This window comes from Mesoplodon mirus (genome assembly GCF_964341445.2).
Source record: "Mesoplodon mirus genome assembly, chromosome: 10".
Classification (NCBI taxonomy): domain Eukaryota; kingdom Metazoa; phylum Chordata; class Mammalia; order Artiodactyla; family Ziphiidae; genus Mesoplodon; species Mesoplodon mirus.
In genome coordinates this window covers 53,606,940-53,618,874 of record NC_138986.1, presented here as the reverse complement: position 1 = coordinate 53,618,874, position 11,935 = coordinate 53,606,940, and the positions used below count along the sequence as shown (strand labels likewise).

At 42.7% G+C, this 11,935-nt stretch overlaps 1 protein-coding gene across 1 annotated transcript in view; it reads right to left on the bottom strand.

Annotated features, from left to right (window-relative positions):
- Positions 1–10,245: 10,245 nt before the first annotated feature.
- The window catches only part of PREP (prolyl endopeptidase), a 137,313-nt gene continuing 135,623 nt past the window's right edge, over positions 10,246–11,935 (bottom strand). The window contains exon 15 of the mRNA XM_082633454.1: positions 10,246–10,985. Within this exon, the coding sequence (XP_082489580.1) occupies positions 10,691–10,985 (295 nt within the window). The 3' untranslated portion in view covers positions 10,246–10,690. The remainder of the gene's footprint in view (positions 10,986–11,935) is intronic.

Genomic DNA, 11,935 nt, shown 5'->3' with positions numbered 1-11,935 from the left:
ACGTCTTACTCCTCCACCATCTTGAAGGTCTCCCTGTTTGTACACTTTTTGATGATGGCCATTCTGACCGGTGTGAGGTAATAACCTCATTGTAGTTTTGATTTACATTTCTCTGATAATTAGAGATGTTGAGCAATTTTCATATGCTTTTTGGCCATGTGTATGTCTTATTTGGAGAAGTGTCTATTTAGATCTTCCACCCATTTTTTGATTGAGTTGTTTGGTTTTTTGATATTGAATTGCATGAGTTGTTTGTATATTTTCAAAATCAAGCCCTTGTCAGTTGCATCGTTTGCAAATATTGTCTCCCATTCTGTCGGTTGACTTTTTGTTTTGTTTATGGTTTGCTTTGATGTGCAAAAGCTTTTAAGCTTAATTAGGTCCCATTTATTTATTTTTGTTTTTATTTTCATTACTCTAGGAGGTGGCTCCAAAGAGATATTGCTGCTATTTATGTCAGAGAGTGTTCTGCCTATGTTTTCCTCTAACAGTTTTATAATATTCAGTCTTACATTTAAGTCTTTAACCTTTTTTGAGTTTATTTTTGTGTATGGTGTTAGGGAGTGTTCTAATTTCATTCTTTCACATGTAGCTGTCCAGTTTTCCCAGCACCACTTATTGAAGAGACTGTCTTTTCTCCACTGTATATTCTTGCCTCCTTTGTCATAGATCAGTTGACCATAGGTGCGTGAGTTTATCTCTGGACCTTCTATCCTGTTCCATTGATCTATATTTCTGTTTTAGTGCCACTACAATACTGTTTTGATTACTGTAGCTTTGTAATATAGTGTGAAGCCAGGGAGTCTGATTACTCCAGCTGCATTTTTCTTTTTCAAGATTGGTTGGCTATTCAGGGTCTTTTGTGTTCCCATATAAATGGTAAAATTTTTTGCTCTAGTCTGTGAAAAATGCCATTGGTAATTTGATAGGGATTGCATTGAACCTATATATTGCTTTGGATAGTATAGTCATTTTCACAATATTGAGTATTCTGATCCAAGAACATGGTGTATCTATCCATCTGTTTGTGTCATCTTCAATTTCTTTCATCAGTGTCTTATAGTTTTCTGAGTCCAGGTCTTTTGCTTCCTTAGGTAAGTTTATTCCTAGGTATTTTATTCTCTTTGATGCAATGGTAAATGGGATTGTTTCCTTAATTTCTCTTTCTGATCTTTCATTTTTAGGGTATAGGAATGCAAGAGATTTTCTGTGTATTAATTTTGTATCTTGCAACTTTACTGAATTCATTAATGAGCTCTAGTAGTTTTCTGGTAGCATCTTGAGGATTTTGTATGTATAGTATCATATCATCTGTAAAAGGTGATAGTTTTACTTCTTCCTTTCCAGTTTGGATTCCTTTTTCTTCTCTGATTACCATGGCTAGGATTTCCAAAACTATGTTGAATGAAAGAGGTGATGGGACTTCCCTGGTGGCGCAGTGGTTAAGAATCCACCTGCCAATACAGGGGACACCGGTTTGAGCCCTGGTCCGGGAAGATTCCACATGCCGTGGAGCAGCTAAGCCCATGCACCACAACTACTGAACCTATGCTCTAGCGCCCGTGAGCCACAACTACTGAGCCTGCACCACAACTACTGAAGCCCGCATGACTAGAGCCTGTGCTCTGCAACAAGAGAAACCACCACAATGAGGAGCCTGCACACCACAATGAAGAGTAGCGCCCGCTTGCCACAACTGGAGAAAGTCTGCGTGCAGCAACAAAGACCCAATGCAGCCACACACAAAAAAAAACATGGTGAGAGTGGACACTCTTGTCTTGTTCCTGATCTTTAGAGGAAATACTTTCAGCTTTTCACCATTGAGAATGATGTTGGCTGTGGGTTTGTCATATATGGCCTTTATTATGTTGAGGTATGTTCCCTCTATGCCCACTTTCTGGAGAGTTTTTATCAAAAATGGGTGTTGAACTTTGTCAAAAGCTTTTCCTGCATCTATTGAGATGATCATATGGTTTTTATTCTTCAGTTTGCTAATGTGGTGTATCACATTGATTGGTTTCCAGATATTGAAAAATCCTTGCATCCCTGAGGTAAATCTCACTTGATCATAGTGTATGGTCCTTTTAATGTATTGTTGGATTTGGTTTGCTAGTATTTTTTGAGGAGTTTTGCAACTATGTTCCTCAGTGATATTGGCCTGTAATTTTCTTTTTTTGTGGTATCTTTGCTGCTTTTGGTATCAGGGTGATAGTGGCCTCATAGAATGAGTTTGGGAGTGTTCCTTCCTCTGCAGTTTTTTTTAAAAAATTTATTTATTTATTTATTTATTTTTGGCTGCATTGGGTCTTCATTGCTGCGTGCAGGCTTTCTCTAGTTGTGGTGAGCACGGGCTACTCTTTGTTGCAGTGCACAGGCTTCTTACTGTGGTGGCTTCTCTTGTTGCAGAGCATGGGCTCTAGAGTGCAGGCTTGGTAGTTGTGGTGCACAGGCTTAGTTGCTCCGCGGCATGTGGGATCTTCCCGGACCAGGGCTCAAACACGTGTTTCCTGCATTGGCAGGTGGATTCTTAACCACTGTGCCACTAGGGAAGCCCCTCTCTGCAGTTTTTTAGAAGAGTTTCAGAAGGATATGTGTTAGCTCTTCTCTAAATGTTTGATAGAAATCTCCTGTGAAGCCATCTGGTCCTGGACTCTTGTTTTTTGGAAGTTTTTATTTTTAAAAAAATTTTCCAATTTTTTTTAAAGAATCAGTTTTATTTATTTATTTATTTTTGGCTGTGTTGGGTCTTCATTGCTGCCTGCAGGCTTTCTCTAATTGCATTGAGTGGGGGCTACTCTTGGTTGCGGTGCGTGGGCTTCTCATTGTGGTGGCTTCTCTTGTTGCCGAGCATGGGCTCTAGGTGTGCAGGCTTCAGTAATTGTGGCATGCAGGCTCGGTAGTTGTGGCTCATAGGCTCTAGAGTGCAGGCTCAGTATTTGTGGCACACGGGCTTAGTTGCTTCGCAGCGTGTGGGATCTTCCTGGACCAGGGCTTGAACCCGTGTACCCTGAATTGGCCGGTGGATTCCTAACCACTGCACCACCAGGGAAGTCCCTGTTGGAAGTTTTTAAATCACAGTTTCAATTTCAGTCTTGTGATAGGTCTTTTCATGTTTTCTATTTCTTCCTGGTTCAGTCTTGGAAGGTTGTACGTTTCTAAGAATTTGTCCAGGGTTGCTTGTAGTAGTCTCTTATGATCCTTTTTATTTCTGTGGTGTCAGTTGTAACTTCTCCTTTTTCATTTCTGACTTTACTGATTTGAGCTCTCTCCCTTTTTTCTTGATGAGCCTGGATAAAGGTTTATGAATTTTGTTTATCTTTTCAAAGAACCAGCTTTTAGTTTCATTTATCTTTTCTATTGTTTTCTTCATCTCTATTTCATTTATTTCCACTCTGATCTTTATGATTTCTTTCCTTCTACTAACTTTGGGTTTTGTTTGTTCTTCTTTCTCTAGTTGCTTTAGGTATAAGGTTAGGTTGTTTATTTGAGAGTTTTCTTGTTTCCTGAGATAATATTGTATTGCTATAAACTTCCCTACTAGAACTGCTTTTGCTGTGTCCCATAGATTTTTGTCCCATGTTTCATTTTCATTTGTCTTTAGGTATTTTTTTGATTTTCTCTTTGATTTCTTCGGTGATCCATTGGTTGTTTAGTAATATATTGTTTTAGTCTCCACGTGTTGGTGTATTTTACATTTTTTTTCCTGTAATTTATTTCTAATCTCATAGTGTTTTGGTCTGAAAAGATCCTTGATATGATTTCAGTTTTCTTAAATTTACTGAGGCTTGATTTGTGACCCAATATTTGATCTATCCTGGAGAATGTTCCATGTCCACTTGAGAAGAATATGTATTCTGCTTTTGGAATGTATGCTGTATAAATATCAATTAAGTCCATCTAGCTTAATGTGTCATTTAAGACCTGTATTTCCTTATTGATTTTTCTGTCTGATGTGTCCATTGGTGAAAGCAGGTTGTTAAAGTGCCCCACTATCATTGTGTTCCTGTCAATTTCCCCGTTTATGGCTGTTAGGAGCACCTCAATACATAAGGCAAATACTATGTTGGGTGCATATATATTTGGTGAGCATCTTTGATTGTAACTTTGAATTCTTTACTAGGTAAACTTTCACTTATCTCTGTTTCATTAAGGGTTTTATCTTGTTCTTTTGTTTGGAACATATTCCTTTTGTTTATTCATTTTCCTTGACAGTCTGTGTTATTTTTCTATGCATTAGCTGAAACAGTCACCTCTCCCAGTCTTGAAGGAGCAGCCTTGTGTAGGAGGTGAACCTTATTGTTCCACCCTGCTCTAGCTCTTGGTTGTCTCAAATCTTTGTGATTGTTCAAGCAGCCTGCTTTATTCTTAGTGGCTTCTGGTAGTTGAGGGTGTGCAAAGACCTGCTGGTGTCCCAAAAGGGGTGGATCTCAGTCAGCACCTAGGTGCAGGCTGATTGGAAGCTAGGCCCTCAGGCAGCAGCTTTTCAAATGTGCAAATATAGCTCTTTCAGGGGGCAGATGGGCATTTATTTATTTATTTATTTATTTTTGCGGTACACGGGCCTCTCACAGTTGTGGCCTCCCCCATTGCGGAGCACAGGCTCCGGACGCGCAGGCTCAGCGGCCATGGCTCACGGGCCTAGCCGCTCTGCGGCATGTGGGATCTTCCCGGACCGGGGCACGAACCTGTGTCCCCTGCATCGGCAGGCGGACTCTCAACCACTGCACCACCAGGGGAGCCCCCAGATGGGCATTTCTGTCTGTTCTCTTTGCACTGAGCCCTGAGGTAATAGCTAGTTAAGAAGTTTCTTTGTTTGCAGCTGTCCCATTAACACAAGAACACAAGCCCCATGAACACAGGCCTTGCCGGCCACCGGACTCAGGCTATCAAGGGATGTAGCACAGCCACAAAAGTTGGGGCACCACATGTATACACAAGCTCTTTTCCTGGAGATGCTGGTGATGTAGGGCAGGACAGAGGGAGAGTGTGAGGATGACACCCACTGGCCTCCGTGATCTCTGGAGAGGATTATAATCAGCCCTGAGATGTGTTTAGTTAGGAGTCTGCTTCTCAGGCCACAGCTATGAAGATAAGCTAATAGGCCTCTTTCACAGAAAGTCTGGGGGTGCATTTCGGTGTGCTGTCTCTGTGCTGTGCCCTGGGGTGGTTAGCCAGTTAAGAACTGTTTGTCCATTTGCTACAGTCCTACAGGACCCACTGGCCACTAGAGCCACGTGATCAGTGGGTGTCACAAAAACCAGGGCACTAGGTGTATGCACAAGGTCTTTCTGGGAGATATTAGTGACCTGGGGTGAGGTGGAGGGGAGAGTGTGGATATGGCCCCACCAGCCTGTGTGGACTTTGGAGGGTGTTTCAGTAGGCTTCTAGATGTGTGTTCAGGTAGAATCTTGCCCCTCGGGCCAAAGCTTTAAGATGAGCAGGTAGGTGTCTTTCACAGAAAGACTGGCACTTTTCAGGCAGAGGACTCTCTCCTGGACCCCAGGGGGTAGCCAGATGAGTCTGCGTGAGCCCTTTGAAGAACTGTTTCTTGGGTGGTTAAATTGAGTGAAGATGGTCAAAGGTACAGACTTCCAGTTATAAATAAGTTCTGGGGTGTCATGTACAGTCTGGTGACTATAGTTAATAATGCTGTATTGTATATTTGAAAGTTACTAAGTAGATCTTTTTTATTTTTTAAATTAAAAAAAATATTTTATTTATTTTTTTGGCTGCGTTGGGTCTTTGTTGAGGCACGCAGCCTTCTCTCTAGTTGTGGCATGCGGGTTTTCTCTCTAGTTGTGGCGTGTGGGCTCCAGGGAGCGTGGGCTCTGTAGTTTGTGGCACATGGGCTCTCTCGTTGAGGCTCAAGAGCTCAGTAGTTGTGGCCCCAGGGCTTCGATGCCCCGCGGCATGTGGGATCTTAGCTCCCCGACCAGGGATTGAACCTGTGTCCCCTGAATTGGAAGGCGGATTCTTTACCACTAGACCACCAGGGAAGTCCCTATGTAGATCTTTAAACATTTTTAAAATTATTTAATTGAAGTATAGTTGATTTACAATGTCGTGTTAGTTTCAGGTGTACAGAACAGTGATTCAGTTATACATACATACATATACATGTTCCTTTTCAGATTCTTTTCCCTTATAGCTTATTGCAAAATATTGAGTATAGTTCCCTGTGCTATACAGTAGGTCCTTGTTGTTTGTCTATTTTATATATAGTAGTGTGGACATGTTAATCCCAACCTCCTAATTTATCCCTCTCTCCCCTCCCCTCCTTCCCCTTTGATAGCAGTAAGTTTATTTTCTATGTCTGGGAATCTCTTTCTGTTTTGTAAATAAGTTCATCTGTATCTTTTTTTTTTTCTTTCTAAGTTTCCATGTATAAGCGATATCATGTGGTATTTATCTCTGTCTGGCTTACTTCACTTAGTATGATAATCTCTAGGTCAATCCATGTTGCTGCAAATGGCATTCTTCTTTATGGTTTAGTAACATTCCTCTGTGTGTGTGTGTGTGTGTGTGTGTACACATCTTCTTTATCCATTCATCTGTCGATGGACATTTAGGTTGCTTCCATGTCTTGGCTATTGTACATAGTGCTACTATGAACATTGGGGTGCATGTATCTTTTCAAATTAGAGTTTTTGTCTTTTCTGGATATATGCCCAGGAGTGGGATTGTAGGATCATATGGTAACTCTATTTTTGGTTTAAGGAACCTCCATACTGTTTTCCATAGTAGCTGCACCAATTTACATTCCCACCAACAGTGTAGGAGGGTTCCCTTTTCTTCACACCTTCTCCAGCATTTATTATTTGTACACTTTTTGGTGATGGCCATTCTGACTGGTGTGAGGTATTTTTTAATATATTAAATATATTAAACTTTTCTTAAAATTAAATTAAAAATGTGACTAGAGAGAAAAAACCCAAAACAAATTAAAAAAATTGTTTCTTGTTTGCTATATCTTGGTGGGTCTCATGGATGCAAGCCCTGTTGGCTTTCAAAGCTAAATATTTTGGAGGCTCGTCTCTTAGATGCAAGTCTTAAAAGCTGGGGTGGGGCTTCCCTGGTGGCGCAGTGGTTGAGAGTCCGCCTGCCGATGCAGGGGACATGGGTTAGTGCCCCGGTCCGGGAAGATCCCACATGCCGTGGAGCGGCTGGGCCCGTGAGCCATGGCCGCTGAGCCTGCGCGTCCGGAGCCTGTGCTCTGCAACGGGAGAGGCCACAACAGTGAGAGGCCCGCGTCCCGCAAAAAAAAAAAAAAAAAAAAAAAGCTGGGCTGCCAGATGTGAGGTCCAAACCCTTTGCTCCTCATGGAGAAGCTCGGAGTTGTGGGTTCCCTCCTGACTGTGGGTGGCTGTGTCAGGGGTGGGGTGTATCGTGAGATTGTGTCTCAGTCTCTTCTACCCGGTTCCATGTGGGTTTCTTCTCTTTCACCTCATGTGTAGGAGTTGCTCATCTAGTTTTTGGGTTTCTTTCAAAGCGCATTGTTCTGTATGCAGCTGTCAATTAGCTGTGTCCATGGGAGGAGCTAAGTTCAGGACCTTCCTAGTCACCATCTTGAATGGGGAGCCTCTTGCTTTTTTGGCTTCTTACTAGACTAGTGGGTAAGAGTGCCGTCTCCAGGGTCCTGCTGCCAGGGTTAACTGCCCTGCCTGCTTACTTCCCAGCTGGTGAACTTGAGCCTTTGCCAAATGGGGGTAAGGGTAGCACATGGTTTATAAGGTTGCTTGAGGACAAACATATCCACACACACGAAAGCTTAGAGCACAGGGGACCGAGGACATAGTTTATCACCTGTTTCCTCCCCCTGGAGTCTCGACTTCATCAGGGCAGGACTTTTTCTCTTTGCACTCCCAGCCCCTAGAATATGAATGGATGCAAAATACAGCTAAATGATCCTTATTCATTGGCCTCAGCCCTCATCCCACTGGCCTTCCTGACTGCCCCCTTATAGTCTGACCTTTGCTGTTTTTTACAGCCCCCCTTACAGCTTTCCAGTCTGGCCTTAACTCATCTTTGAGGCTCTGTAAGCCTTCTGGGCACTGGCTATGCGGTCTGCCCAGGGAAATCCCTGAGGCTGGTAAAATTATCTGATAAATATGGAGAATTTGGTGACAGACTTTCTTAGCTGAAATGTAACCTTTCATACTGGCAGCACCATTTGGGTGTAACTGCCTAAGCTTTAGTGTATTAGGAAACATGACTAATTGCAAAGTTTTACAATATTCCAGGTGTGTACATACTAATCATCATAAATGTGACTTTATCTTACTAAGGTAGCAAATGCTCTGTGGCGTGTTTGCAGGGCCCTGTGACAAGGCAGTTAGACCACCTGGGCAACATATGCAGCTTTTTTCCTCAAAACACCAGAGAGCAACGTAAGACAGAGCAGAGGGGCAGAGCCCAGGATACAGAGGAGGGCGGCATCCAGTAAGAAAGACACCCTGAGATCTGGGGAGGAGCCCAACCTCTAAGTCATCCAATGTTTAAGGTGTAAAAAAGCTACCTTCAGGGCTTCCCTGGTGGCGCAGTGGTTTGAGAGTCTGCCTGCCGATGCAGGGAACACGGGTTCGTGCCCTGGTCCGGGAAGATCCCACATGCCGCGGAGCGGCTGGGCCCATGAGCCATGGCCGCTGAGCCTGCGCGTCCGGAGCCTGTGCTCCGCAACGGGAGAGGCCACAGCAGTGAGAGGCCTGTGTGCCGCAAAAAAAAAAAAAAAGTAAAAGCTACCTTCAGTCTGTGCACTCAGTTGTCCAGCTAAAATCTCGAAATGAAAATTAGCTTGGGAAAGAAAACTCCCAATTGGAGTCCAATTACATGCTAGGCGCGTGTAAGTATATTAGCTTGTTTATTCCTCATAATCACCAGTTACTAAATGACAGTTGGGATTTCTCTTGAAGCTGAGACTCTACACACTATACTTCCACTTTCTGCTGCTAAGTAGAAAACCTCAGTGGGAAAGTGTAGCCGGATTCTGTGCAAACTTGCAAATGCTCTGGACTGAATGGGTACAACTCAGCTGCCTGTGCCTCAAATGACCCAGCTGGTCTAGGATTAAAGGCTGCCTTTGCCTTATCTATACAAATACATTTTTTTTCTTCCTGTCATGCTGGTCAGCAGTTACATGGTAGTTAGCTAGTGTTAGCATCTCTCCAGGTAGATGGTGATGTCAACCCCTGCATGCACCGCTAGCTAGTGGCATACTTTTTCTCCAGGGATTGGGTGGAGGGGCTCATAATGAATCATATGTTCAATGACAGCTGCATTATATACAGTGCTTATTTAAACAAACAGTGATAGAAAACATAACTGTAGAAGAGAAAAGCCAAACGATGTATCCACCTTTCAACTGAGCTTGTATGTAGCGATAAGCTGGACAGAAAATAGTGTGTCTAACTTTAGACCACAATTTGAGAGGTAGAGATCTCAAGAGAAGCACAAACATGTATGATTTGGAAAATAGCACTTATCTGGAAAAGAACAAGCTATTAGATTAATGAAGTAATCTTTTAAACTAATTTTTTAAGGCTAAAATACTTTATACAAAATAGTAATTAATTTTTGTGATATCTCAATGAAGCAAGACCAAGCAGCAGCTGTTTTTTTTCTCATAAATAAGATCACCACCTCCCAAACTGATACCCAAAGGAATAGTATTTCATGAAATGTTAAACCAAATGCCTTAATTTTTTTTCTTTATGGACAAGTTTGAGGAATGATATATTCTCCTCTTAAAGATTTAAGGCTGGGGAGACACACTTTAAAATATGACTATTTTTATTTCCAGAAAGTGGTCTATGGGGGGAAGAACTGCTTGGCAAATGCTGAAATTTCTAATTATAAGATAAATTTGGATAGTTCACTCATGTGGTCTCTTAGTTTTAGAATCCTAGGTACTCTGATTTCCACAAATACTTTGTAACCAAATTGACAGACAGACAAATAGGTGAGTAATCTGAAGCTTCAGGTCCACTGATTTTTAGGAGGCATCCAAACCAAAAGAGCCCGGGACGAGATGATCAGCTGGCTGAGTGGTTAATATGTAAGACAGTAAGCCACCTCTAACAGCTTCCTCACCATAAACAAGGGAGCTAGATGGACGCACTCCACCTCCGTGCAGCGCTTACAGTCTATGACTTCATCGCTTACTCCCATAGACAAGTGACAGGACATAGTGCAGAATGACTGCACTTCTGAGGTTGCTCCTCAACACAAAGGAACCAGAAATAAAGCCTCTCATTCTTAAATAACATTTATTATTGTTGCAAAGAAGTCTTTTTCAGGAGAACAAGTCTCACATTTATGTAAAGGTATACTGGTTATAGTTATAGAAGCAAATTTCACTGAGGTGCTCTATATGAAGTATGCCTGACCATGACTCTGAATTCAGCAATCTAATATTCACAATGTGTTGGCTGCCATTAGCTATTTATCCGAACATGCCTTTTTTTCCTTTTAAAATATGTGCCTGCACAGGGTGGAAAAAGAAACGCCAAGGGCCTGCTAAAAAGGAGAAGCCTAGAAAAGATAAAATTCCCACGGCAGTTCTGTTCAGCTGCAGTCCGCGAGTGCAGGAACAGTGTTCGTGTGGGGAGGCATGACGCCCAGTGGTTTCTCGGTTTTAATGGTGTGAGAGCCCTTGAGGTTTTCCGCAGTGGTCAGAGGCAGTGGGAAATGCCATTTACTGAATCCAGTCGATGTTTAGGCAGCGCGCTATGAATGCAAACATGTCTGACACTTCTTCTATTACTTTGGCTGTGGGCTTCCCAGCCCCGTGGCCCGCCTTGGTGTCCACGTGGATAAGCAGGGGATTGTTCTGCTTCCGACTGCGGCCCACCAGGTACTGAAGGGTGGCAATGAACTTGAGGGAGTGAAGCGGGACCACGCGGTCGTCATGGTCCGCAGTGAGGAGAAGCATGGATGGGTACTGGATGTCGTCTGCCTCTGGTAGCTTCACGTTGTGCAGTGGAGAATATCTGAAAGGCAAAGGCACTTTCATGAGGCCGGATGTCAAAATGAGAGTTGTGTGTCCACTAGGATAATCACGGGGACCGGTGGGCATAGTGACCTGCGTCGTCTACCCGCCTACCGTCACCAGCAGTGAGGACTGCAGCCAACTGGTCCATGGGTGACCACTGCAGGCTAAGTTACATCACCGTTTGGGCTGTGACTGGCCAGGGCTATTGGAAGCTGGGGAGCTGTGTCGTTTATTTCGCTCCCACTTTGGAAGCCTGTGTAAGAAAGAAACAGGGCTGTTGAAACAACCCAAAGTATGTGCATACTGACTGTCTTGAGGTGAATATTTTCATGTTCTTCAGACTGACTTTTTCACTGCGACAAAGTGGACTGACTGTCCCTTTGTTTATATTTTACATGAAAAGATTTTAATTGAGGTATAGTTGATTTACAATATTAGTTTCAGGTGATTCAATATTTTTATAGATTATACTCCATTTAAAGTTATTATAAAATATTGGCTATATTCCCTGTGCTGTACAATATATCCTTGTAGCTTCATTTTATACATAAGTAGATTGTATCTCTTAATTCCCTACCCCTATCATGCTGATTGTTCTTCTAAATCACTGATTGTGAATAGAATGGGTGCAAGCCTTTCTTTTGTTGAAGAACTTGAAATCCAGTGTACAGCAGCTTTTTGCCTGTTTAGTATCTATAAAACCTTTATTCTGAGCTCAGCTTGGCAGTCTTAGGAAGACCACGGTCCCCTCTGGGCCTAGCTTCCTGTCTGAAACCAGGGAACCTGAGCCGCTGACCCCCTGCTGGCTCACAGTCCAGCAGAAAGAAACTGACTTTGGCCAATGGTGAGAAAGTTAGTGGAGGAGACGCCTTCTGAAGCACAAGATAAGTTTCCAGTTAACAGAAATGTTTTTAAGAACTTAAGTACAATCAAATTAAACAGCGATTG